General features: G+C 48.1%; 1 protein-coding gene across 23 annotated transcripts in view; it reads left to right on the top strand.

Moving 5' to 3' along the window:
• The window catches only part of PPFIBP2 (PPFIA binding protein 2), a 149,516-nt gene extending 127,881 nt beyond the window's left edge, over nucleotides 1-21,635 (top strand). For 11 of the 23 annotated variants that reach the window (XM_067038710.1, XM_067038731.1, XM_059067888.2 and 8 more), the window contains 13 exons: nucleotides 1,439-1,577; nucleotides 2,742-2,774; nucleotides 3,206-3,347; nucleotides 4,048-4,176; nucleotides 11,124-11,274; nucleotides 11,556-11,667; nucleotides 11,883-11,971; nucleotides 12,288-12,410; nucleotides 13,627-13,752; nucleotides 14,419-14,607; nucleotides 15,590-15,766; nucleotides 17,941-18,006; nucleotides 19,180-20,911. In XM_067038710.1, coding sequence (XP_066894811.1) covers nucleotides 1,439-1,577; nucleotides 2,742-2,774; nucleotides 3,206-3,347; nucleotides 4,048-4,176; nucleotides 11,124-11,274; nucleotides 11,556-11,667; nucleotides 11,883-11,971; nucleotides 12,288-12,410; nucleotides 13,627-13,752; nucleotides 14,419-14,607; nucleotides 15,590-15,766; nucleotides 17,941-18,006; nucleotides 19,180-19,248 — 1,545 coding nt within the window. In that variant the 3' untranslated portion in view covers nucleotides 19,249-20,911. Of the gene's footprint in view, nucleotides 1-1,438; nucleotides 1,578-2,741; nucleotides 2,775-3,205; nucleotides 3,348-4,047; nucleotides 4,177-11,123; nucleotides 11,275-11,555; nucleotides 11,668-11,882; nucleotides 11,972-12,287; nucleotides 12,411-13,626; nucleotides 13,753-14,418; nucleotides 14,608-15,589; nucleotides 16,172-17,940; nucleotides 18,007-19,179 lie in introns of those variants that run through there. The other 12 variants (XM_067038721.1, XM_067038711.1, XM_067038730.1 and 9 more) reach the window with 8 other exon arrangements.
• Nucleotides 21,636-27,429: the final 5,794 nt, after the last annotated feature.

The raw sequence follows: 27,429 nt of genomic DNA, 5'->3' as shown, positions 1-27,429 counted from the left end.
ATTTCCACTTCACCAGCCAGTTCCTTCAGAATCCCTTGAAAATTTAGCCCACTATTCTCGTATCTCTCCCTTCTGAGCTGATTAGAGGATTAGTATTCAATGTTCAATGACTGCACTGGATTTCAAACAATTTCTGGGACATGCCTTTATAAGCAAACTGAATTCAGAAATTTATCGGGCACTTGGCTTTTAACTAAATAAAACTTCATAAGATGTCGCTGCTGGGGACTTCCCTGATGGCACAGTGGTTAAGAATCTGCCTGCTAATGCAGGGGACGCGGGTTAGAGCCCTGGTCCGGGAAGATCCCACGTGGCACGGAGCAACTAAGCCCATGTGCCACAGCTACTGCAGCCCACATGCCTAGAGCCCGTGCTCCGCAACAAAGAGAGGCCACCGCAACGAGAAAGAAGCCCACGTACCACCAGGAAGAGTAGCCCTCGCTCGCGGCAACTAGAGAAAGCCTGCGCACAGCAATGAAGACACAACACAGCCAAATAAATAAATAAATTTATAACCAAAAAAGACAAAACAAAACAACAAAAGATGTTACCGTCACTGAAGTCTCCCATTACTTTTCTGACTTGTCAGTTTTGAAATCGGTGTTGTCTGCTTTCTTCTTTTCTCCTTTTCTTCTGGGTCCAGTTAAGTGACCCACAGTTGATTACCTTGGTAACGTTGCTTTAATTTCTCTTTTCTTTTCACTCAAATGCATTCCGCTGTGTTTCCCTCAGGTTTGTGGATGTAGGGCCCATTAAATCCTTCGTGACCAAACAAGTGCCATTCTTCTTCCCCTTTAAATCAACTTGTTTCTTTGGGACCCTTTCTATGGCTGGGGTCCGAGCCCGGGGCCCACTGCACTGGGGCCGAACCTCCTGCAGACTGTGGCGCTAAGTCCCTGGAGAACTCCGTGCTGGCACGCAGCCCTCTGGGCTGCTTCTGCTCACACCTGCCCCCAAGTGTGTGCTTACGTCTTGGTTCACGTCAACCTGGTATTTTTCAAAATAACTATAATCGTAATATATAAGTAATAGGTAATAGTATATATTCTAAACATACAATAAAGCAATAGGTATAGCTTTTATTGGAATTCTGGTCTGTGTATTCAAAGAGCTTGAAGGGTAGTTCACAGCTGATGATTCCTTGAGCCTCTGAGCACGAGGCCAAATGGCAAAGGCTTCCCTTTCTGCTTGGACTCAGCGGCGGTCAGCCCTGGATTTGGGCTCAACTCTGTCCCCATCTCACTGTGTGGCTTTGGGCAAGTTTTTCTTTCTTTCTCAGAGCTCTGATCCCATTTCCTGGCCTGGAATAAATAATCTTTCTGAGGGGTCTTTGAGTCGGCCCAAGTTTAAAAATGGCTCTTAGAGAATGGGGAGTTGTTTCTGCATCCAAAGATTTCCTAACTGGGTTTGAGGCTCTCTCTCCCTCTCCTTCCAATAGGACGGCCCTTTCCTGGTGGAGCACAAGTACCCCACGTTACCTGGGAAGCTTTCAGGAGCCACGCCCAACGGAGAGGCTGCCAGATCTTCTCCTACTGCCTCCCCACATGACCCTGCAGGGAGCGGCCTACTGAGGCTGAGTGAGTGTCCAGGCCCCAGGCTTGGCCGCCTCTGGAGCCTTGGCCTTGGCGTTGCACGAGGTCCCTGCACCCCCCCACCAGAACCCACAACTGGAGAACGGGGGTGGGCATGGGTGGATGGGACAAGTCCTACCTCAGGGTGGTCCCACGTCCAGAGGTGATTGCTGTCCGTCTGGGCACAAGGTTTCCTGCCAGAAACACTTCAGAGCCCAAGAGAACCAGGGTGTGTATCCACCTTCTTTCCACCTGCAATTACTCTACCCCCATTGCCCCTCCTCCTCTCTCTGCCTGCTCCTGGCCTTCCCATCATTCCTCTTTCCCTGCCTCTTAGACACCTCACTCCACCCTCCCCGGCCCTCCCCACTCCTCCTTTGTCCTCCTGATCTTCTCCTTCCTATCTCTGCCTTCCTCTCTGCAGCCTCCCTGTTACCAATAGGATGATATTATGTGCTCTTCCAAGGGAGAGCATTTCCTTAGAGAAATGGAATCAGTGGCCACTGGGCAAAGATGTCAGTCCCCAGGTATCCTTTTGGTGCTTAGCATCTGACATGGAGGTCTTGGCACAGTAGGCTGTTATTTCCCCAATAGCAGCAGCAAATCAGTGGGGCCCAGAGTGGAACATTCTGGTCCCGACAGAGCTGTCCCTACCCCCGACTCCTCATCCCTGGCTGTTCCCCGAGCCAGCCCATGGGTTGGCTTCTGCCCTTGGCCAGTCCTGCCTTTGGCTGCAGGAACTCCAGATCAGCCCTTGAACGAGTATGTCCTAGCGACACTCAGACTGTGGACTTCCTGCAGCTTCGGACCATTCTCGTCTGGTCTAAGTGAGCTCTGGCACCCACACAAGAGCAGTGGGTGGCCCAGTGTATTCAGTCCCCGCTGCCCCCCGCCCCTCCCCGCGTGTGGATGCCTCACCGGCCAGGAAGCAGCACCAGGAGCATTTGGTCCCCTCACACAGGGCTGCCTCTCGCTGCCGTGACCCTGTAGGTCAGGCTCAGTAACCATTCACCCCCATCCTTCCTCGTGGGGTTAGTTTTCTTTCTATGAGTTTTTCCCTCTTGCTTGATGACTCTTGTTTGTTTCTTTGCTTCCCTGTAACTCTGTTGGGCTGGACTTTGGCCTCTCTTGCTTCTTCGTGTGGCTTCTCTGCTTCTTGGTTGGCTGGAGATCGTGGCCGGAGTGTCAGTGCCCCCGTGCTAGGTACTGTACCCTTCCAGGTGAGGTGGGGAGTGAGATCCCCTTATTTCCCTCCGGTGACACCCTCCCTTTTCCTGAACATTCAGCCAGGTCCCCTTCCTGCTTGTATTCTCGCATCTCCCTGGGGGAAAAGAGAGGCAGCTCCTTGCTGGAGTTACCCTGCAAGTTTGGGGACCCCAAACTTTTAGAATTTGAAGACATTCGCTCACCCAGATTTGAAAACCTTAAGCTCGCTAACTCCCCAGAGAGAAAACCTGGAGTGTGCCTGAGCCCCTGCTGGTCTCTGAGGTCTTGCTGTAAAGGTCTGTCCTGAAGGCAGAGCTGGGCAGGCTTCCTGACTCCCACTGAAGGGATGGCCCAGGCTCAGGGAGCAGGTTTGCAGAGGTCATGTTCCTTCTTGTCACTCACATGTCATTCCATTCTTTCAATCTCAGGAGACACAGAAAGTGGTTGGGACGACACTGCTGTGCTCAGTGACCTCTCATCCATGTCATCGGGCACCGAGTCCAGCCCCCAGTCTCCCGTGACACCAGACAGTAAACGGAGCCCCAAAGGCATCAAGAAATTCTGGGGAAAGTAAGTCGGTGATGATTGTAATTATATTGCTTGGAATTAATATTGTTCCTGAGTGGGCAAAACGTCTCCATAACCCCCTGTATAATTAGATGCTGGAACAGCAGTAAGTACAGAGTGGTTATGTGTAGAGAGAAGACTTTGAATCACTTTTTAGGGCCCAGAGAAGGAGAACTATGAAAGGAGCCCATTAAATATAGCGGGCTGCCTTACGTGTCGTTCATTTTAGGCATCCATCCATCCCACAGACCCTGAGCACATCCTCTGAAGCTTACATACATGCTTTGGAGAGGTACATGGATGAGACCAGTTTCTTCCTCTGCAGGACTGAGTCAGTGTCTTAAGAAGTCTTTGAAGACAGAAAGATGAGTCCTTTCTGGTCCTGCTGACCAAGTCTGTGCAATGAGGCAGAAACTGGGGCCTCCTCTTAGGCAGCAACCTGCACTTTGACCCCCGGGGAGAGGGGCCCAATCCCAGAGGCAGGGTTAGAATTGAGGCTGAGTCTGGCCAAGGAGCTGTCACAGGTCTTGATGCTGGACCTCTGGGGAAGCACCGGGAGGCAGGGGTTCCATCCCAGTGCGCCGGAGCCCTGGGGCACATCCAGAGCCCCGCTTGTGGCTCGTGGGGCCCTGTGTGGGAGTCGTACACTGACTATAGGCTTTCAGCCTGCCCTCTGATGTCTCCACGATTCCTCTCCACACAGAATCCGAAGGACTCAGTCAGGAAATTTCAACACCGATGCCCCGGGGGTGGCCGAGTTTCGACGAGGTGGACTCCGGGCAACTGCAGGGCCAAGACTCTCTAGGACCAGAGATCCCAAGGGTCAGAAAAGGTAAGACTCCCTCCAGTCCATCTACAAGGAACTGTGTAAAATCCTGGCTAGGCTGGAGTGGGAACGGGGGCTGGATGCCCCAGAGCCTCCAGAGATGGAAGGCAGGAGCCCCTAGTGCAGAGCTTCTCAAACTTTCCCCTTTGACATGTGTGGACGTTGCTCACGCTTATTTATAGGTGCACCGAGGTAAAGGCAGAGGCTGCCTATAGCCAGAGGTGCTGGGGCGGGAGGTGGCGCTCCAGCCCCCCTGGGGGCCCCGGCAGCTCTGCACATCTGCAGTCCACTCTGGGCAGGGCCTTGGCGTGATAGGTTGAGAGGCTCCGCTGCAGCCATTCAGAGCACAGATGCTGGAGTCAGAGACCTGGGTTGGAATCTCTGCTTAACTACTTCCCAGGAGTAAGCCCGAAACCAGGTTCTGTAACTTCTCTACACGTCAGTTTCCTGATCTCTGAAGTGGGGGGTGGGGGTCAAAAACAAGTATTTGTGAAAGTTCTTGTGAGGATTACGTCCGCTCCTGCACATCTAACCCCGGTATCAGCTGTCTGCCATTCAAGGGTCACCTTCCCCTGGGAGACTGGGGAGACAGCAGCACCTGCCTCTTTGGGTGGTCCCCTCCTTCCACACAGACCTCTACAGAAGGGTGCTGGGGTGCCAGTCTGCCCTTATCCCTCATGACACACTGTACCACACCTTCCTGAAGGGGTTAACTGGAGGGAGTTGTAAAGGGATCAAAATGGGAAGTTTTGCGTGGCTGTTCCCATCACGCCCTAATGAAAAAGCATAAGTAATGAAACTTTCCCAGAGATCGCCCTGGCGGACCCCCTCCAGTCACCAGCTTTACACGCCCCCCCCCCTTCCTCAGATCTCCCTGCCCTTTCGACTTGCCCAAGTGAATCTTTTCTCCTATGTCTTAGGGAAACCCTTTTCTGCACCCTCTGCTCCCATCAGATGCTCCCCACAATACATTGTCTCTGGCGGAACATTTCCTAAAGTCTGAGTTACTCAGCCAAGGTCAGGCTTCTGGGGACCTTCCTCAGGATTGGACTGTGACATTTTAAATCTAACCAAACAGTGAAAAGTAAGATTTAACCCTCTCAAATTTCATCCCCCTAAGATTGCCGTATACCAGTGCCAAGTGCAGGTAATTACTGAGTAAGATGTGCACAGCTCACATGTTCATTCTAGAAACCATACAGTCTAGATCCCAATGCAGGGGAAGAATGTTTCCCTGGTGCAGCGTATTGTTCACAGACCTGACCCCCGCCAAAGACGGGGGCACACGTGGATGCGCCCTGCTTCCCCACTCAGCCCCCCTCGGGTTCCTAGGCTTGGCCAGGTGCTCCCGTGTACACGCCCAGGGCCTTTGGTGAGCATCCCCAGATCCATCCTCCAGGCGCCTTAAAGAGAAACCTGAGGGTGTGTAGCCTCCTGGTTCTGCTCCCCCAGGATCGTGGTGTTTATGCTTCTAGTCACAAGAAATGCTCAGTAAACGTTAGCTTTTAGAGGCTAGAGAATCTAAGCATATGGTCTGAGAAGGCAGAAACCAATTCAGAGACATTAGAAAATGAGCCAAAGGAAGCATATCCATATAGTCCATGAAAAGAGAATTCTAATCTATTTGGCAATCTTCTGGCCTTAGACGTCAGTGTTTCTGATGGTTCCGAGATGAAAAAATAAAGCCACCAGAGCTTGAATGATGAATTTTTGTTCCACTTCTGGCTTTTCTTTAGGAATGATTCTTGGAGGGGGAATCACTGGTCAGGGTGTAAAACTTTTCTAAGACCCTCAGGTATTTTTCCTTAGGGCCCATCCACCGTCTTACCAAGTCCCTTTGGTATGGGGCAACCAGTGTAGGGAACCTTCTGCCGAAGGCGAAACTGCAGTTCAGCCACAGGGTTGCTTTGTTTGGATGTCTTTGTGCTTTGTAAACGGTAGCAATGGATGACAAGGAGAATGGGAATGAAGGCCTGATGAGATTGTATGTTTATCACCACTCTCTTGCTTATGGTAACAAAAATGAGTTTGCTGGTGGGAAAGAAAGGCTTTTATTACTCTTAAAACAGAAATGTGATATAATTATATGCTAATGTCCTCTGGTATTTATAGTTTGTAGATATTTAGGTATAGTCTTAAAAACATTTTGTCACCAACATTCCTATAGGGAAAGTTTGTTGTTACTGAAAGTCTCTAGCCCCAATCAGTTTTTTCCAGTGAAACAGTTATTTTTTTGTGATGATTTTTTTTTTTTTTTTTTTTTTTGCGGTACGCGGGCCTCTCACGGTTGTGGCCTCTCCCGTTGCGGAGCACAGGCTCCGGACGCGCAGGCTCAGTGGCCATGGCTCTCGGGCCCAGCCGCTCCGCGGCATGTGGGATCTTCCCGGACCGGGGCACAAACCCCGCGTCCCCTGCATCGGCAGGCGGACTCTCAACCACTGCGCCACCAGGGAAGCCCGAAACAGTTATTTTTTAATGTAACATTTGATAATGACATTTCATAGGAACTCTCAGGTTATCAGAAGAATAAATTTTTTCATTTTTTTTCCCATTTTGCTGATTTACATTCCAGTCGTCACTGCTATACAGTGCATGCTTGTTGCACCTACAACCTTGTCAGCATTAAGTTATTGCAGCTTTTCTTTGTTTAAAGTTCTAGTTTTATAGACCTCCAAAAATTACATTTTTATTGTTAATTTAGTTTACATGATATCTTATTTCTTCTTTTGTGAACTGTATGCATTTTTGCCCATTTTTATTTAGTTATTAATATCTTTCAGTTATTTAATATCTGCCTTATAGATTTCTATCCGTTCTCTCTATATTAAGATACTAAGCCACATCTAAAAGTTGTAACATTATTTTTTAGGTTTGTTGCAGAATTTTACTTTATGAAATTTTTAGGTTTGTATATAATGAAGTTCATCGACTTTTCCTTTGTGATTTCTTTCATTATTTTGTTTTAAAATTTTTTGCTGATTGTTTAAAAAACTGGTTTTAAACTATAAGCTTAAAAAAGTGATTTTTTAAAAACTTTAAAAGTTATCTATTTGGGGATTTATTTTGGTGTGTGGCGAGAGAGGTTTTTTTCCCCCAAGAAAAAGCAGAGTGTAATGTTTAAGTCTTGAAAACCACATGGCCAGATCCCATCCCTGTGGAGGGGTTTTCTGAGTTGGTCTACAGAGTATATTGCCCTTAGGGACTGTAGCTTATGAGGGGGTCTCTAATCAGACTGCTTCCCTGCTTCAGGCCCCATTTTACTGCCTTTCTCCCATATTCATTGTCAGTGTCAGGTTTATCATGAATGTAAGGAAGCTTAAGCTTCAAGGTCAGTTACTTGCCTAGACCCCTTCCATGGTCCAGAGAGGGCCCAACCAATCAATGTATTGACAAGGCCATGTGTTTTGAAATATTTTCATAAGTAAGATATTTTATACAGTTTTAAGACTGCTGACTCTTTACTCCAACTAACCCTTGGTCTATACTTTGCCTAATATCAGATGATGCTGGAATACCCATGGGCATTTTTGGGATCTGGCTATGGGGAAGCTGAGTCGGGGATCCATTTAGTTTGGGTTTAATGGGATTATGTTTATGTGGTTTGCAGTCACTTCATGTTTGGTTTTCTGAGGTTTAGTTAATTAGCTGTCCTACTATTAAAATGGCTTCCAATGTGCCAGTGTGCCCAGCATTCTGATACAAAGATGCAAAGTCAGAGATCTTGTACCAAAATGAACTTGTCCTCTGGCATTTGGTTTCAGAAGTATGGGGTAGCAGAAAAAGAAAGAACATTTGAAATACGCAAAACCAGAAGCCAGTCTGTGGAAATTCTTTCCAATCATCAGATTTGCCAAATCCTCAGCAGATTTGGTTCTCTTAGATGCTTAGTCAAAACAGAAGCCCTCTCTTTTCAGAAGTGCACTAACTAATGACCTATATACATACAATTGTAAGTGGTACACTATGTTCTCTGTCTACCATGGGAATGGCCTATTTGATGAATCTCACATCATTTTAACTGCAATTTGGAAGGATGTTTTGGAACATGTCAATAAAACAAGTGACAGGTACTTTCTCTGTCATCTCTAAATTACTTACCAGCATGTTCAGCTGTGGCCCTGGACAAGAGTATGGGAGACCCTGGCACTGACAGAACCCCAGGAGTTAGGGAAGCTGGGTCTGCTACTGTAGGAGCAGCACAGGCTTAGGAGGGCAGAGGCCATTCACAAAGGGGGAAATGGGAAGACGATCGAGGGTCGAGGAGCAGCGGAGCTCTAGGGTGTTATGAAAAGGTCTACAGGACAGAGGCTTTCAAATTACAGTCTCAAAAACACTTATTTCCCCTCAGAACTGAAATATCTCTCTGATACACAGAATATTTGTTTCTGCCCAATTCCCAGAAACCAGAAAATAAATGAAATTGAAAACTAATAGAATATGAAAAAAGTGATAAAATGAGCATTGAAATTGAGAAACTATTCTGATAATAAGAAAAAAAATCCCAGATCAAACCAAAAGCAATAGTTCACTAAGAGCAAGAGATAAATTCCAAACAAAAATAGTAAATAGGTTCCTAGAGTGTTGTTCATATAAAGTGAATTATATGAACACATTGGCAAAAGATGAATATTTCTTGCTGATTTTACATGATATACTGACGTTGACCAAGATGATGTTGCCTAACATGCACGAGGACATTAAGTAAATGTTATCAATTCAAAGAATACTTAAGATTAGCACTAAAAAACTTGAACGCTATGGAATTTTACAGCTTGCATCTAAAAGACACTTGATAGAGGTTTTCCGGAATTTGATGATTCTAAAAACGTATTTGACAATACCATTTATAAATTGTGAAGCTAAAACTTAAAAAAACTATCAAAATAACAACAAAAAATATTGGTCAGTCATGCTAGAAGAAAGACGGAAAGCTTCTCACAGAAAATATAGCCCCCGCATCCACTGATTCAAACAACTGCAGATCGGATTTCCACTGGTTGAATCCGTGGATATGGAACCCACAAATACAGAGGGCTGAGTGAACTATGCCATTTTATATAAGGGACTTGAGCATCCCTGGATTTTGGTGTCTACAGGGATCCTGGAACTAATCCCCTGGCAGATACAGAGGGACAGCTATGTCATAGAGTTGTTGACATATGATGAAGCAAAGAATATGCACCCCAAACGTGAAGATAAAGTACTATAGAGGTATATCTAGGAGTTAATTAATAAAAATATTATTTTTCTGGATTTCATGATCTTTTTCAGTTTGATTAGATTTGTAATTTTTTGTGATTTGTTCTCTTATTCTAAATACTCATTTTGTTCCTAATTCCATATTCAAACTGTGTACTTTTCTTAGCAGCCCCCCCTTATTTTATAAGTTCCAGTTTTCACAAAACCTGGATCTGCACCTATTCATGATTCATTAAAACCCAGGCTCCAGGCTGAGTGACCAGCACCTGCTCTAAGGTACACATCATCTCCAGCACTTGTTCTAGAATGGTGCTTTATGGTCATCCTGGCCCTTTAAGGAACACCCTCACTTTAAGAAAATTTTTGATGCCTCATCAAGGCATTAAAAAAAATTTTTTTTTAACTAGCATTTTAGGAATACTTTCTTGGAAGGAATCTTTTAGAACAGCTAGTCTTCTATATTCCATGAATCCTCTTTTAAAAAATGAATATAAAGTTGCTTTGTCAACTGCCATGCCCCCCGGCCCCCAAGACTCAACTGGGATTTTGAGTGTACCATTACCTTTACACTTTAAATGAAAAATTGATGTCTTTAAGAACTGATGGCTTTGTAATACCCAGGCTTCCTGTCTAGGAACATGATCTAGCTCTTCATTTATTCATGTCTTTTTTTATGCTGCTCAGTTGCGTGTCATAGTTACCACCTCCCCCCATCCCCACACACGGTTACACAGGACCCACACATTCCTTATAAAGACAGCTCCTAGACATTTCATAATTTTGGTTGCTGTGAGTGGATTATTTGAACAAAAATTTGAACAAAAATGTTAGTATCTGTGCATTGATGGCATATAGAAAATTACTGATTTGTGTATGTCATAAATATTAGGAGCATGTGTATTTTAGATCTTGCGGTACGCGGGCCTCTCACTGTTGTGGCCTCTCCAGTTGCGGAGCACAGGCTCCGGATGCGCAGGCTCAGCGGCCATGGCCCACGGGCCAATCCACTCCGCGGCGTGTGGGATCTTCCCAGACCGGGGCACGAACCCGTGTCCCCTGCATTGGCAGGCGGACTCTCAACCACTGCGCCACCAGGGAAGCCCAGGAGCATGTGTATTTTATAACTAGCCACCTTACTGAGTTCTCTTGGGTTTTCTAGATGGGCAATCATATCATTTGCAAAGAATGGCTTTCTTTTATTTCTACCTTTCTAATAGCTATTTTTATTTTGTCTCTTATATTTGCTGCAACTCTCAGACTAGTGTTACTAATGTGATAAAAAATACTGTCTTTCATTAACTTTAATGTGAATGCCCCTAGTGTTTCATTAGTAAATAAGGCATTAAATGTTGTTGATTGGAGGAAGGTCTTTTGTTTGTTTTTTTAATGTTAGATACCCTCTTCCTAGTTTTCTCAGCATTTTCCTGAAAATGATATTAAGCCCTGTGTAAAACATGATTCAGGTGTGGACGGGGCTGCGACTCTGGGCTTTGGCTCACGTGCGTATGTATGTGGACTGATAGCACATGTGAGCACAGCTTCCTGAGGAGCATATAACTCCCCCAAGCTCCCAGCAGCTGCAGACTTGAGATTCAGACCAGGGGTTATCCCGGGAAACTCTAGAGTCTACCTCCAATTAGTGCATTGTAGTGGGATTTTGTTTAAAACCTAGTCCCTTTTTGTGAGGCGCTATTATGTCCAGCTGGAGCCCAGGCTCTCCTGATAACTGGGTCATGCTGTTTCCTGCTTCCCAGTGATGCCAACGCCCCCTTCGCCCAGTGGAGCACAGAGCGTGTGTGTGCATGGCTGGAGGACTTTGGCCTGGCTCAGTACGTGATCTTTGCCAGGCAGTGGGTGACTTCTGGCCACACTTTACTGACAGCCACCCCTCAGGACATGGAAAAGGTAAGGGCTGAGCCCTGGGCTAGGAAGCCCCCATCCCTCCCCAAACCAGTGCATGGGGAAGTGAGGCTCCCATTCCTCCACTGCCCACCCACGCCCACACACAGGAGAGTGGACAAAGGAGGGTGAGATTCTCTCTGTCACTTCAGGTTGATCCCAGGGCGCTGGGCAGAGGTCCGCTTCCATGCTCCACCCAGGTGGAGTATCTCCACCGAGACACAGCATTCTCTGAGGGCCAGGCTGCCCGCCGAGATTTCACATCTGTCTTCATCTTTCACTTTCAGGAGCTGGGGATTAAGCACCCCCTTCATAGGAAAAAGCTGGTTTTAGCAGTGAAAGCCATCAACACCAAGCAGGAGGAGAAGTCTGCACTACTAGACCACATTTGGGTGACACGTAAGGACAGGCATATGTGTGTTATGTTTCTGGCAGCTCCCTGGGAATGTGTGCCTCAAAGACAGCTGTGTCCTTGGGTCAGGCAGACGGATTACTAAACTTTAGGGGAAATATAGCTGGAACTCAGAATGATAACTTGCTGCTGCCTTTTTTTTTTTTTTTCTTTTGCATCCACAGTCTCCCATTTTCACAAGTTCACTTCCCTGTTTCTGTAGGTTGGCTTGACGATATTGGCTTACCCCAGTACAAAGACCAGTTTCATGAATCCAGAGTCGACGGGAGAATGCTGCAGTACTTAACTGTGGTGAGTGACGATCCTTCCTCCAGTGTTTCAGTTGTCCCTGTGAACATCCAACTCAACTCAGGTGTCCCCATGGCGGTATTTAAACTTGATTCCACACCTCCCTCATATCCTTCAGGTCTAAAACGGTGTCGTTTGTCACATAAGAGGTCCCAATTAGCGGAGTACGAACCATTGCACCAAGGAAAGCTGCTGTGTGTCCACATGCATTCCTGACATGTAGTAGACCACTTGTCTGTGTATGGTCTGGGAAGGAGCCTCGGGGGGTGTTTGTCACTTTGGAAGCTCTGGTTCATCAACCAAAACTTTACTCTTCCAGAATGATCTACTTTTCCTAAAAGTCACCAGCCAACTACATCATCTCAGCATCAAATGTGCCATTCACGTGCTGCATGTCAACAAGTTCAACCCTCACTGCCTGCACCGGCGGCCAGCTAATGAGGTGAGGGCAGGACACTATACCTGTCCAGGTAGCCCTGAGCCGGGACACCTGTAAGATCGGGTGTGAGAAAACCAGAATGACATAGTCATAAAACGGCTGCATTTTGGACCATGATGCTGCGGGTTCTTCCCTTTACTAGGGCTTCATGGTGTGCCAACACGCCTGTGGCCTGAACTCTGCGTCCCACAGCAGCCACTAGCCCTCCAACTCCTCCCTCCTTTTGGGAGACATATGCTATCGGCTGGAGGGCAGTAGCAGGAAATCTTTCAAAGCCATCATAATGATTAAAGGAGATGAGGAAATGGAGCAAAGGAGAGGGAAGGCCAAGACAAAATGGAAAGACAGTGTCAAAGTAGGCAGAGGAGAGAAGAAGAGGAACCCATAAGGCGCCAGACATTTCAGAATAGATCTCCGTACTCGTTGGTAGAAAATTAACTGACCTCCAGCCCCAGGCACACAGGGAATCCATGATTCGGTTTTGCTAGAGAAGAAATGGTGGAGGTAAACACAGCAACCCAAATCCTGGAGAATTCCCTGATAATGTTCCAGGAACCTCGGAGTTCTGGGTGGGCCCCAAAGCTACAGGATTGTCAGTCACACCCCCATCTCCTGTGTTCATGGGAGCCAAGACTAACCCTGCTGTAAGAGTAACTCAGCTTTCCAGGGGATTAAAAATTCATATCTCTACTCTCCATCCCTGCTTTTCTTCCTGTTGCACAAACACGTTTTGAACCTTCTATACGTTAGGCACACTGCTGGGCATTCTGAAGACCCAGGTGCCACTTGAGGGTACTTAGGTATAAGTATCTTAACGTGTTCTCCCAAAACGTTTGGCCACACCAATGAGATCTTGATTCTATAAAACACTCAGCTCGTAACTGATCGTCCTCTTTAAAGTTCTGTTGAATCACTGAATGAATAACTCCATGCTTTCATGTGTTAGTCCCAAAGTAACCAGCGTCAGGGAGTAACGGGATTCTGGAATCAGATATCTCAGTGTAGAAGATCATGCAAGTTCAGTGAGAGCTTTATTTCTTGGAAACTGGGAGGGCTCTCAGGCAGCTAGCCTGGAGGCCTGGGTCCATAGGCGTAAGGATTGTCTTCAGCAAGGCGTTTGGCGTTCGGGGGCCGGCTTACTCACAGGGGCTGGCTCCACAGAGGACCCTGGTAGGACCCTGTAAGCCTAACTTCTCCACTCTCCTCCTCCCTCTTACAGAGTAACCTTTCTCCTTCAGAAGTTGTGCAGTGGTCCAACCACAGGGTGATGGAATGGTTGCGGTCCGTGGACCTGGCGGAATATGCGCCCAACCTTCGTGGGAGTGGCGTCCACGGAGGTCTCATTGTGAGTGGTTCTTTGGGCTGGTCCACCTGCCTCGGTGACACCTGGGGTATTCAGAAACTGCTGTCTTAAGGGCAAGACAGGCATCCCAGTAAGAAATGTTGATGTTTCATCTGAACCCCTTGCATAAATTGAAGTCTCAAAGTAGAATCTGATCATTTGTGGCTGAGAGTTAATAGATTTCATGCAAACAAGATGGCTTCTGGAAAGACTTCCCGAGCCACAGACCCAGAGGAGTCCAGGAAAAAGGGGCTGCAGGAGAACTGCCTGTTAACTAGGCAGCTCCAGCTGCTGCTGGAGGAACACAGGGCTTGGGAGGGAGGGGGAGGCCACCAAAATGTACCCTCCTGCTTGTCATGATACGATCTGAATCAGCACTCATCTGTCAAGTGGCAAAGCCAGCAGGGAAAGGAGGAAGGGGTGGCTCAGATGTCCTCCAGAGTAGACCCTGGAAGACAGCCTTATCTAAGAGGGCACAGCTCTCTGCTGGTTGGTCACAGAGCCGGGCCTTGTGCCAGGGAGACAGAGTGGAGGGGGACACAGAACAAGCGGATGAGCCTCAGCCCCTGCCCTGGGGCCACCCGGGCTCCTAGGGGCCTGTTTCTCAGTGTCATCACCTAGAGCCACCGGTGGTCGCCATTGGGTGGCTTGTCTGTGGTTTCTTCTTAGATCCTGGAGCCACGCTTCACTGGGGACACGCTGGCCATGCTTCTCAATATACCACCACAAAAGACACTCCTCCGGCGCCACCTGACCACCAAATTCAATGCCTTGATTGGCCCTGAGGCTGAGCAGGAAAAGCGAGAGAAAATGACTTCACCTGCTTACACGCCACTGACCACCACAGCCAAAGTCCGGGTGAGTTGCCAGGCCCTTTCTGGGGTGGCCGCAGGGGCCTGCCTCTGGCCCTTGAGTTGTGTAGCAGCTGACCCAGCACCTGGAGCCAAACCCAAGTGGGCTGCCTGGATAAGGAGGCTCTCTTGGCTTCTGCCTTGGTTTCTACCTTCGGTTTGATTTTCTGTTACTTTTGTTAGCCCAGTTCCCGGCCACTCTTGAGTCCAAGGGTGTGCAGGTTTCTTTACACAGAAATGACATACAGGAAGCATCGGGTCCTCTCTCCCAACGCTGCCTTGACTCACTGTGCAAAGCAGACAAGTTCCCGAATGTGGGTTCCCTTTGGTCAGACCCATCTGCATTCCACATGCCGTGTGGGGTCCTGGTCTAAGCTGTCTTGCCAACATAAGGAGTGTCCCTGTGGGTAGCCACCCGTGATCACCTTGTGCGGTGGAGATGGCCAGCACACAGCCATCCAGAGGTCCCGAGGTCATCCAAGCACCAGCGCCGCTCACTGGGGCTCTGAATCCCACAAAGCCCGTTCCACCTGCCTGAGCTGTCCTGCCAACTCAGGACAAAGTTGGAGCGGGGAGGAAGGGCCACCTAGGGCTGTCCGTATGGCTTCCCAAGGTGCTGTGAATAGAAGGCAGGGGGTGCTCCACGTGTGATACCAAGTCCTCTGAGCTCAGCCTCTGTACAGACTGCAGCAGCCTCTGGGAATCCCCAGTTCCCCCGGGGAATGTGAACATCACTAGGGGGACAGCTGGGCAAGAGCTTCAGGCACAGAGTCTTGGAGGAGCAGATCTGCTTGCTCACGATGATTTATCTGTTGGCTTTTCCCCAGAAGGGCAATTGCTTACAGGAGCTCTATTTTGTTACGAGTTTTTCTAGAAGCAGTTTGCCTTATTCCTTTCCTCGTCGACCTGTTCTAAAATGTATTGTCAGTAGTAGCTGCACACTAGCTTGATAATCTCTTTCTCATAGTCTTGCATCTGCTGTGTTTTAGCCAAGGAAACTGGGATTTTCACATTTTGGAAACATAAGAAAAAAGAAGTTCGATGAATCGACAGACTACATTTGCCCAATGGAGACCAGCAACTATGTCGGTGACAGTCACAGGGTCTGTATTGGCTACCAGGGCCTCAGCCCCCTCGATGCCCCTGAACTGGATGGGCTGGACCAGGTGGGACAGATTAGCTGATGCCTTTGTCACCTGTACTGTCTGTGCGTCCTGAGAGCTCACAGTAACTCCGTGTGTGTCACCATGTAACTGCACCTCACCCCCTGTGTATGTGCATGACTTGCAGAGAACATTCCAGCCACTGTGTACCCGTGGGCCAGTCTTTCTCCAAATCCTGAGGGTGGCCAGGTATGGAGCTGCATCTTTGCTAAGGGGCCAGCCTTGAGGACTCAGGAGGAAAGCTAAAAGGATGCTTGTACGTTTTCAGTAAGTCTGAATGTCCACCTTCAGCACCCGTGGCAATACCTGAGTTTGGTCACAGGTCCAGAGACCACGGACAATCCCGAGAGGCTCAGCTCTCAGGCCCCTCAGCTGTGCCCCTGTTGAGGGCAATCCCAAGTGCCTTAGGCCTGTGACCACAGTTTTGGCTGAGGGTGAAGGGACAGCAGCAGGAACGTCTGCCCCAGTGACAGTGGAACTGTTGTGCCTTCCTTCAAAGGTGGTCGCTTCTTTCTGGTAATAAAACCCATATTTATGTAGAGAACAAACTGCACAGCATATCTTTAATCTTGTCAATGGAAGTGAGCTGGGCGCATCTAGAGATGGAGTGCCGCTCGTCGTGCAGTTCGAGAGCCAGTGCTGCTGAGCTGGGTCAGGATTTGTGTGTGTCCTGGGTGAGGGGGCTGGAGCATCCATCCTTTGCAGCTCTGTGGTGTCGCTTCAGGCTCCACTGCCCGGTGTGAAGCTGAGAGGCACTTTGTGTCTCACATCCTGACTGGAGGTCATAGCTGTCGCGCAGACCCCGAAGTTGGTTTCCATTCCAGCGGGCTGGGCCACCTAGTGAAGGGGGCGTGGGGAGACCAGGTGGCCTTGCTGGAAAGGCCCTCTGTTCTTTCATGTGTTGCGCCAGCTCCGCTGTGACTGACCGTGCTGGGCCTGTAACCCCGTGGGGGCTGGTCTGTGTTGGCGGAGCTGGAAGAGACCTGTCCTCCTGATTTAGAGGCTGACTAACTGATAATGGGTCTTCCAGACGGACCTGGCCTGGCCAAGGACAGGGGGAGGGACACACCTGCCAGTCTGGGCTCCTGCTCATGAGATCCCAGTTAGTCCCAGTGCAGCTTTTGGCTCTACTGAGTCCCCGGGCCTCGTCTGCAGAAGCAAGATGGCAGCATCATAACTGTCTGGCGGATGGGGCCTCATGACCCCAATCTGAACACTCTGATTCTGTCCCAGATGGAGGTGACATGAAGACTTGCCTCTTAAACTACCATCAGTCTCAGGCCATGGCCTCCCGGCCTCCTCTGAAGTCCAGCCAGCAAGAGATAAGGGCACAGCCTTGCCAGCTGGCATGGCTGCTGTTTGATCCCAGGGCCGGGACCACTGAATGACAGGTGCTCCCCGGGGCTGATACCTGGGCACTGCAGTTTAGAGCCACAGTCAGGGTGGGCTTTGTCCCTTGTTTCTTATCGTGTCCTGGTGGGAGAATCTCCGCATGTGCCTGCTTTCAAACCCTGCATGGAATTGTTATGTCACTAGTTCTCTGTGCAGCTTCAAGCAAGGCCTGTATCACTTCATGGGCCCCAGTTTTCCCACCTATAAAATGATGGATTATACTCGATGCCCTCAAAGGGCAAATCTACAACATCCAAATAGGTTTGGGGAAGAAGGAGCGGGCCAGCATTTGCCTGAGCAGGAGAGGAGGGAGGCTCCTAGGAGTGAGGACGCCCCGGCAGCTCCCTGAGGATGCCTAGCTATGCCTGTACTGGGGCATCGGTGTCTGGGGTCCTGCCGGTGCCAGAAATGTTCAGTGTGTCCCGCATCCTGAGGGCCTTCATCCCTGCCACTCTCTGCTTCTGGAAGTAGCTGGAGCACTGAGCCTGTGCTAAAGGGCTGCTCTGACAGGGCCCGTCTGTGCCCTGCTCCTGTGTCCCCCTGGCACTGGTGCCAGGGTGGGGACAAAGGAGAGTGTGTGTGAGATGATGTGGGACACTGGAGGCTCTGCCTTTCCCCAGGGACAGAAGCAGCATATGCTCCACCCGTCACTCCTCAGGGCCTGGCCCACTCCTTGCCCGCTCGCCTGGGGAGCACGCCTGAGCGCAGGATAGGACTTGCATGCCACCTCTGCGAATCACGAGCTCAGTCCACGTGTGCTGACCAGGCTGCTGCCCATTTTACAGATGGCACCTTCGGAAGGCACCCTGACGCAGATAGGGCTCCTCTCCCAAGACATTCACCGCCTCACGGTAGGACTCTGACCCTCTCTCCACAGTAGGACAGGTGCTGGGGAGGCCCTGGGAGTTTGGGGTGGTGCTGGGGCAGCCCCTGTGCCTACTCCAGAGCCTGTGGCATCAGGGCCTCTGCTGGTGGAGAGCAGATGGGGCTGGGGGCTAGGGCTGAAGCCTGAACCACCCGAGACGGAAAGCAGCCCAGAGGCCTTCTCTGTCGGCCTGCTGCCAGCCTTGAGCTGAAACCAGCTAAGGTGTGCTAGGTAGGTCTCAGGCCCTCTTCCCAGGCCCAAGGCTGGTGAGGAAACCAAGATGCTCAGCAGCTCTGAGTCACTTGCGTCGTCAGCCCAAAGCCCAGGCCTCGGCCCTGGCTTGGTGGCCACTGCTCTGCCCTCTCCATCCATGAGACACATATTTCCTATCACACCTCTGGCTTCATGGACACCACAGGCACATGAGCACATCCTGGCATGTCCAGTGGGGACAAGCCATACCATATGAAGCAGCTTGGACCAGGGGAGAAGGAGGCACTCTGGAGGGAGGCTGACCTGGTCCCTGTCTGGGACCTCAGGCAAGTCACTGTCTCTCCGAGCCCTGGCTTCCTTATCTGTCAAGCAGGGCTAATATCCTCCTTGCAAGGCTGCTAGGCAGCCCAGAGCTGGCAGTAAAAGCCCAGTCACAAAAAAGATTTACATTGTTGAGGCCCTGTGCCTTCCAGGGCCTCACAGTTCCTAGACAGCCCCAGCACTGAGCCCACCGGCCACAGCGTCCAGCCCGGAGAGGCCTTTGCTGATTTACTGAGGCAGGTTATGAAGGCTGTATCCAAGGGCAAGACGGTCAAGGAGGGGGTGGGGGGCAGGTCTCCCTCCCCGAATCCAAACAAGATCACTGTTTTCAATTTGTTTTTTTCTTGGCTCACACACTGCAATGAATTCACCCAGCCTTGCCCTTATCACTTCTACAGGCCTTTGGTGGCCTTGAAATAGCAACTTTACTTCTAAAGGTAGGAGCAATTTATTATTGATAGTGTTGTCTATTCTGACCCAACACGTGGGGTGCCTGGGACACCATGAACTTACAGGGCACTGGAGTCAGGGCCACACCCAGTGCCCCGCTTCTTCCCACATAGTGGCCGCAGGGCAGCCTCGACCAAAACAGTGTTGAACAGTGCCTTCGGCCGTGTCCTTTCAGACTATGCTCAGCCAGGACCAGCTGCTGACCGACTCCCGCCTGGCCACTCCCAACTCTGAGGACTGGTGATGACTGTCTTATCGCTGGCGGCCCGGAGAGGCACGTGTGACGGCCGGGGTCTGCTTCGATGGGGAGCGGGCCCATGGCCACCCGCGGGGCCCAGGCTGGGCTGCAGGGCATCTCCACCACGGGTGCTGATGGGACAAAGCAGGGCTGTGGAACAGATGTCCAGGATGTGGCCCACATGTTTTCAACTGTGCTGTGCTCTTCATCACAGCTTTTATACCTTTTTTACTTTTATACGTGGACTGTAGACCACTTTTGTGGGGAGGGTGATGAGACGCCAGCACAGACTCAATGACTCACGCCACCCCTGGTGACAGCTGGGGGTTCTTACACCCAAGGGGAAGGGCTGTGAGTCATAAAAGCTATGCTGGAAAAATAATTCTGAATGTTCTGAGCGGGGCGAAGTGGTAGGAAGCCCCCTCCTGGGCTGCTTCCATACAGAAACACGTATTGTATTTCCTTTCCCAGGAATCTGGCTGGAGTGACAGCAGGGAAGGAGTAACGGACTCCCTTCCTGCTGTCCTCAAGCCACCCTTGTCTGCAATGGTGTCTCAGGGCCGCAGGGCCTCCCCGCATCTGAGCAGAGGCGTCTTCGAAGCCTTTCCCTTCTCAGCCTCAGAGGCAACTGTCTGATCAAACGGCAACCCCCTCTCCCCGCTCCGCTGAGGAAGGCCCTCAGGCACCCAAATCAACATTTCCACCGCAACACATCTCAGGTATGCCCTACCTCAGGGAGAGGTACCTGCACACGTACCAGCCACACAATTCCCTCCCAGCCAGCCTTCCCCCTTAGCGATGGCCCTTCTTCCTCCCTGTGGCGGCTCTAGCTGGCCTCATCTCTCGTCTGATTTCCATGGTGGGTCTCCTACTTGGTCCCTCACCCTTCCTTTCCAGTTAGTCCCCTCCAGGTGTTCTGCACCCCATCCCCAGAGGGACCTTCCCAAAGCACTGTTTCATCCTGTTACCTGCTAAGAACTCAGTTCCACAACTACCACAGATTAGCGTTCAAAAGCCCGAGCTGAATCTTCAGCGTTCCACGCTCTAGCCTGTGCTCCTGCCTTTCCCTCACCGTGGAACGTATTTTTCTCCTAGTCCCTGTCACAAAGCTGAATCCTGCCTGCTGAGGTCCAGAACAGCCCCAGCCTCTTTCAGGAAGCCTTCACCGGTGTTTGTTAGGGTTGGAGGTCTCTCTGTCCCTCGGTGCTGACCTTGAGCCCGAGCACTTCCTGGCTCACCTTGAAGTAATGTGTCATCTTTCTCCCCTTCCACACCTATCCTCAACACAAACTCACTGAGCACCTGCTATGGATGGGTTCCCGTACAGACAGGAGTAAGACCCAGTCCTAGCCCCCTGATGGCCTAGGAGATCCATGATGCTAAGTTCTCCATCCGCTCATTCCCTCCTATGTGCAGGTAGAGTACCTTCCATTCTGGGCTACGGAGCACTGGGGCTATAGGCATGAATGTCAAGGTCCTTGCCTGAGGGTATGGATGGTCCACTGTGGGAGTACAGATCTGTTTCAGACAAGAGTGTGCTGAACGATACAGATGCTCCAATAGAAGTGCCTACAGCCCCAAAGAGCAAATTGTCATCTTTAATGGAGGGCTGGGGACAAGGACAGTAAAGGCTCCAAGGAGAGGTGCTAGTTGAATTTTGAAAGATGAATCAGGTTCCTCAAGTATGCCAGAGGGGAAAGCACTCCAGGCAGAGGGGCCTGAAACAACCCAGCACATCCAAGGAAGTACCCGAAGTATGATGAGAGCAGAATCTCTTGACCTCTGCACTGCTGTCATTTGGGGGTGGGTAAGTCATCATGCTGGGGGCTGTCCTGTGTGCTCTTGGATGTTTAGCAGCATCCTTGGCCTCTCCCTCTAGATGCCAATAGCACCCCTCTAGTTGGGACAACCAAAAATGTCTCCTGACAAAATCACCTCTGGCTGAGAACCAGTGGGCCAGAGAATGGGGTCAGAGTGGGAGACCCAAGGAAGGAAGAATCTGGTGAGGTGTAGGTCAGCTGGAGCCAGATCAAGAAAGGATTTGTAAGCCAGGCTCCTGAAATTTATCTTGGAGACACAGGGTGTCTGGATACGGACTAGTGAAAGCAGTGAGAGGTTTAAAGCAGGGGACAAGCATGGTTGTGATTTGTGTTTAAGAAAAACATCTGAGGGGAGGACCTTTGATGTGCAGTGTCCAGCATTGTGCCTTTCTCTGAGTAGGGAACTCACTAAGGATGAGCTCAACAGGTGGAGAGAAGAAGGCTAAGCCGCTGCTGCTTCCCCCCACCCACACTGGCCATCTGAGAGACGTCCTGTGTTAGGTCACGGCGTGGGCACTACACAACTGTACTTCACAGAATTCTCTCGAGCCATGTTCCTCTCTCTCTCTCTCTCTCTCTCTCTCGTATCCCTCTGCCCCACCCTCCGACGCACATACATGTAAGAAACCCAGTGACACCAAGTTCAAGCAGTGCTGCTACTATGCCAGTTTTTGCAAAAAGGGAACAACTTGGAGTTAAACTCAGGTTTGAAGCCCAGCCCTGCCACCTACTGGCTGAATGACCTGGGGACAATAATTTCATCTCTAAGCCTCAGTTTCCACATCTGTAACTTGGAGAACAAAATCCCCACAGAATTTCTGGCTCATTATCAGAATTATATGAAATCAAGAGCAGGGAGGGAGAGCAGCCAAGATGGCAGAGTAAAAAGACCCAGAGATCACCTCCTCTTGGGAGCACACCAAAATCACAACTATCTGCAGAAAAACCATCGATGAAAAAGACCGGAACCTACCAGAAAGGATCTTCTAAAGACATAAAGAAGGAACCACAACAAAACAGGTAGGAAGGGTGGGCTTGCAACATAATCAACTCCCATTTACACCCCCCCCACCCCTGCTGGGGTGGGCAACCCGCAAACTAGAGAATAATTATAGTACAGAGATTCTCCCACAGGAGCAAGAGCTCTGAGCCCATCAGGCTACCAAGCCCAGGGGGTCCAGCACTGGGAAGATGAGCCTCACCAGAACAATTCTTTTTGAAGGCCAGTGGGGCTTAATTGCAGGAGCCCCATAGGACCAGGGGAAACAGACTCCACTCAAAGGGCACACGCCAATTCTCACATGCACAGGGACACACAGCAAAAGTAATTTGATAAGAGCTTGGGCCAGACCTACCTGCTGGTCTAGAAGGGTCTCCTAGGAGGAAGGGGGTGGGGGCGGTTCACCCTGGGGACAGAGACACTGGTGGCAGCCATACTGGGGAGCATTCAGGAGAGTGAACATGGTTGATGGCAGCTGACATCTTGGCTCATTAGCTCCAAGACAGGCCCCACCCAACAACCCTAAGGGTGACAATGCCTGGAATGCCTCAGGCCAAACTAACTAGGTGGGGACACAGCCTCACCCATCAGCAGACAGGCTGCCTACAAACTAAAGAGCCCACAGCTGCCTCTGGGCTCACTACTGCTAGACACAGTCCTGCCCACCCGAGGGCCAAGACTCAGCTCCACTCACCAGTGGACAGGCACTGGCCCCTCCTACCAGGAAGCCTGCACAAACCTCTAGACCAGCCTCAACCACCACGCGGCAGACACCTGTAGCAAGAAAACTGGTTCCCCAATGCAGGCCAGACCCTACCCTGGGACCAGCTGGGCCCTGCCCACTAGCAGAACAATGCAACCTTCAGGACACACAGGACCCCGTATTCAACTGTGTCAGGAACTGGCGCCCCTTCCACAAATGAGCTCTGGGGTCCCTGGGTGCTGCAGCTAGACCCCAGGAAACAGCTCTGCCTGCCAGTATCTGGCACTAACCCCAGGATCTGGCTTCACCTGCCAGTGGGTGGGCAGCAGCCCCAGAGTCTTTGGGACTCTGACTCCACCCACCAGTGAGCCAGCACTAGCCCCACAGGCCCCTAGGGTTTCACAACCAACCAGACTAAGGCTCAGCCAAGCCTCCCAGACTGCTGACATGGTCAGTCTGCCACAACAGAAGGACCCACACAGCTCTCTTAGGGGGAACCCTAGAGCATATGGCTTGGGTGACAAGAGGGATGTGCACTGCTGGGACGCATAGGATGCCTCCTACAGAGGGCCACTTCTCCAAGGTTGAGAAAAATAACTAACTTAACCACATACATAAAAATACAAATAGCAACAGAGACAAAATGAGGCAGTAGAGGAAATCACCACTGCTGAACAGAAAAAAGGAAAAAGAATGAAAAGAAATGAGGATAGTTAGAGACCTCTGGGACAACATCAAGTGCACTGATATTTGCATTATAGGGGTCCTAAAAGAAGAAGAGAGAAAGGGTTTGAGAAAATATTTGAAGAGATAATAGCTGAAAATCTCCCTAACCTAGGAAAGGAAACAGTCACCCAAGTCCAGGAAGTGCAGAGTCCCATACAGGATTAACGCAAAGAGAAACACACCAAGACACGAAGCAACATGACAAAAATTAAAGCTAAAGAGAGAATACTAAAAGCAGCAAGGGAAAAGCAACAAGTAACATGAAGGAACGCCCATAAAACTATCAGCTAATTTTCAGCAAAAACTCTGCAGGTCAGAAGGGAGTGGCAAGATATATTTAAAGTGTTGAAAGGGAAAAACACAATCAAGAATACTCTACCCACCAAGGCTCTCATTCAGATTTGAAGGAGAAATCGAAAACTTTACAGACAAGCAAAAGCTAAAAGAATTCAGCACCACCAAACTAACTTTACAACAAATGTTAAAGGAACTTCTCTAGGGGAAAAAGAAAAGGCCACTACAGGAAACATGAAAATTATGTAATGAAATGGCTCACCAGTAAAGGCAAATATACGGTAAAGGTAGGAAATCAGTCACACACAAAGCTAGCAGGGAGGTTAAGAAACAAAAGTGGTAAAACCATCTATATCCACAATAAGCAAGGGATAAACAAAACAATTAGGTGTAAAATACATCAAAAAGAGTAATTGTGAGGTGGGGAGAGTACACTTGCAGCGTATTTAAAATGCATTTGAAAGTAAGAGATCAGCAACTTAAAACAATTATGTATACATATAGACTATACAAAAACCTCAAGGTAACTGCAAACCAAAAATCTATAATAGAAATACAAAATAGAAAAAGGAATCCAAACATAACACTAAAGATAGTCATCAAGTCACAAGACAGCAAAAGAAGGGGAAAAAAGACCTACATAAATAAGTCCAAAACAATTAACAAGATGGCAATAAGAACATATTGATAATTACCTTAAATGTAAATAGATTAAATGCTCCAACCAAAGGACACAGTGACTGAATGGACACAAAAACAAGATCCACACGTTTGCTGCCTACAAGAGGCTCATTTCAGATCTAGAGACACATACAGGCTGAAAGGGAGTGGAGGGAAAAAGGTATTCCATGCAAATGGAAATCAAAAGAAGCCTGGAATAGCAGTATTTAGATCAGCCAAAATAGACTTTAAAGACTGTTAAAAGAGACAAGGACACTACGTAATGATCAAGAGATCAATCCAAGAAGCAGATATAACAATTATAAGTATATATGCACCCAACATAGGAGCGCCTCAATATATAAAGCAAATGCTAACAAACATAAAAGGAGAAATTGATAGTAATAATAGTGGACTTCAACACCCCACTTATATCAATGGACAGGTCATCCAGACAGAAAATCAATAAGGAAACACAGGCCTTAAATAAAAAATTAGACCAAATGAACTTAATTTATGTTTATAGAGCATTCCACCCAAAAGCAGCAGAATACACATTCTTTTCAAATGCACACGGAACATTCTCCAGGATAGATCACGTGCTGGGCCAAAAAAAATCTCAGTAAATCTAAGAAAATTAAAATCATATCAAGCATCTTTTCCAACCACAAGGCTATGAGACTAGAAATCAACTACGAGAAAAAAACTAGAAGACAAACACATGGAGGTTGTTACTAAACAACCAATGGATCAATGAAGAAATCAGAATACCTGGAGACAAATGAAAGTGAAAACACAACATTCCAAAACCTGTGGGATGCAGCAAAAGCAGTGCTAAGAGGGAAGTTTATAGTGATACAAGCTTACCTCAGGAAACAAGAAAAATCTCAGATAAGCAACCTAACATTACACCTAAAGCAATCAGAGAAAGAAACAAAATCCAAAGTTAGTAGAAGGAAAGAAATAAAGATCAGAGGAGAAATAAATGAAATAGAGACAAAGAAACAATCACAAAGATCAATGAAGTTAAAAGCTTGTTCTTTGAGAAGATAAAATTGATAAACCTTTAGCCAGACTCATCAAGAAAAAAAGGGAGAGGACTCAAATCCATAAAATTAGATATGAAAAAGAAAAAGAAGTTACAACAGACACCACAGAAATACAAAGGATCATAAGAGATTACTCCAAGCAATTATGTGCCAATATAATGGACAAGCTAGAAGAAATGGACAAAGTCTTAGAGAGGTACAATCTCCCAAGACTGAACCAGGAAGAAAGAAAAAATGAACAGGCCGATTACCAGTACCAAAATAAAATCAGTAATTTTTAAACTCCTAAGAAAACAAAAGTCCAGGACCAGATGGCTTCACAGGTGAATTCTATCAAACATTTAGAGAAGAGCTAACACCTATCCTTCTGAAACTATTCTCCAAGAAACTGGAGAAAAAGGAACTCTTCTCAACTCATTCTATGAGGCCACCATCACCCTGATACAAAAACCAGACAAAAAATTACAAACCAATATTGCTGATGAACATAGATGCAAAAATCCTCAACAAAATACTAGCAAACCTATTCCAACAATACATTAAAAGGATTGTATACCATAATCAAGGGGATTTATCTGAGGGCTGCAAGGATTTTTCAATATCCACAAATCAATCATTGTGATACACCACATTCACAAATTAAAGAATAGACGTTTGTCCAAAGAAGACATACAAAAGGCCAACAGGCCCATGAAAAGATGCTCTACATCACTAATATCAGAGAAATGCAAATCAAAACTACAATGAGGTACCACCTCACACTAGTCAGAATGGCCATCATCAAAAAATCTACCAGTAATAAATGCTGGAGAGGGTGTAGAGAAAAGGGAACCCTCCTACCTGTTGCTCGGAATGTAAATTGCTGCAGCCACTATGGAGAAGTGTATGGAGGTTCCTCAAAAAACTAAAAATAGGGTTGCCATGTGTTCCTGCAATCCCACTCCTGGTCATATATTGGAGAAAACTCTAATTCAAAAGGATACATGCACCCCAGTGTTCATAGCACTATTTACACAAGGCAAACAATCTAAATGCCCATCAACAGATGAATGGAATATTACTCAACCATAAAAAATAATGAAATAATGCCATTTGCAGCAACATACTAAATGAAGTAAGAGAAAGAAAAATATATATCACTTACATGTGCATTCTAGAAAAATGATATAAATGAACTTATTCACAAAACACAAATAGACTCACAGACATAGAAAGCAAACTTATGGTTACCAAAGGGGAAAGGGAGGGAAGAGATACATTTGGAATCTGGGATTAACAGATACACACCACTATATATAAAATAGCAAAGATCTACTGTATAGCATAGGGAGCTATATGTGATATCCTGTAAAAACCTATAATGGAAAAGAATGACAAAGAATAGAATCTGACAAAGAATATATATATATATATATACACACACACACACACACACACACGCACAACTGAATCACTTTGCTGTACACCTGAAACATTATAAATTAAATCAACTATACTTCAAGAGCAGAAGTAATAAAAAAAAATCAAGAGCATAAGTGGTTTCATCCAGTCACAGATAAAGCAACAGCATGTCATCCTGACCATAAACAACAGATGGTGACAGTGAACACTTATACCCTTTGCAATAAATATGAAGGATTTAATGAATAGCCCCAGGAACCTAATTTTGTTTGCAAGTTCAGAAGCTTCTGTACTAACCACACCTACCTGACCACACCAGAATTGGGTCTGGCATTTAGAGGATCCTTAACAAAGAAGCACCCCTTACCTCCATTTGTGGTATAAAGTGCAGGGAGTCCAGGATTCTTGGAGCCCACCTTGACTATTGCCCTGATGTGTATTTTTAACACCATTTCCATTTCAAGGTCTCCTACAAGAGAAGAAAGAGTGCACATGGAGGATGCCTGAGCCCTCTGATAAGCGTGACCTTAAAAA

Source organism: Kogia breviceps, chromosome 7, assembly GCF_026419965.1.
Source record: "Kogia breviceps isolate mKogBre1 chromosome 7, mKogBre1 haplotype 1, whole genome shotgun sequence".
NCBI lineage: Eukaryota > Metazoa > Chordata > Mammalia > Artiodactyla > Physeteridae > Kogia > Kogia breviceps.
This window is presented reverse-complemented; position numbering and strand designations above follow the sequence as displayed.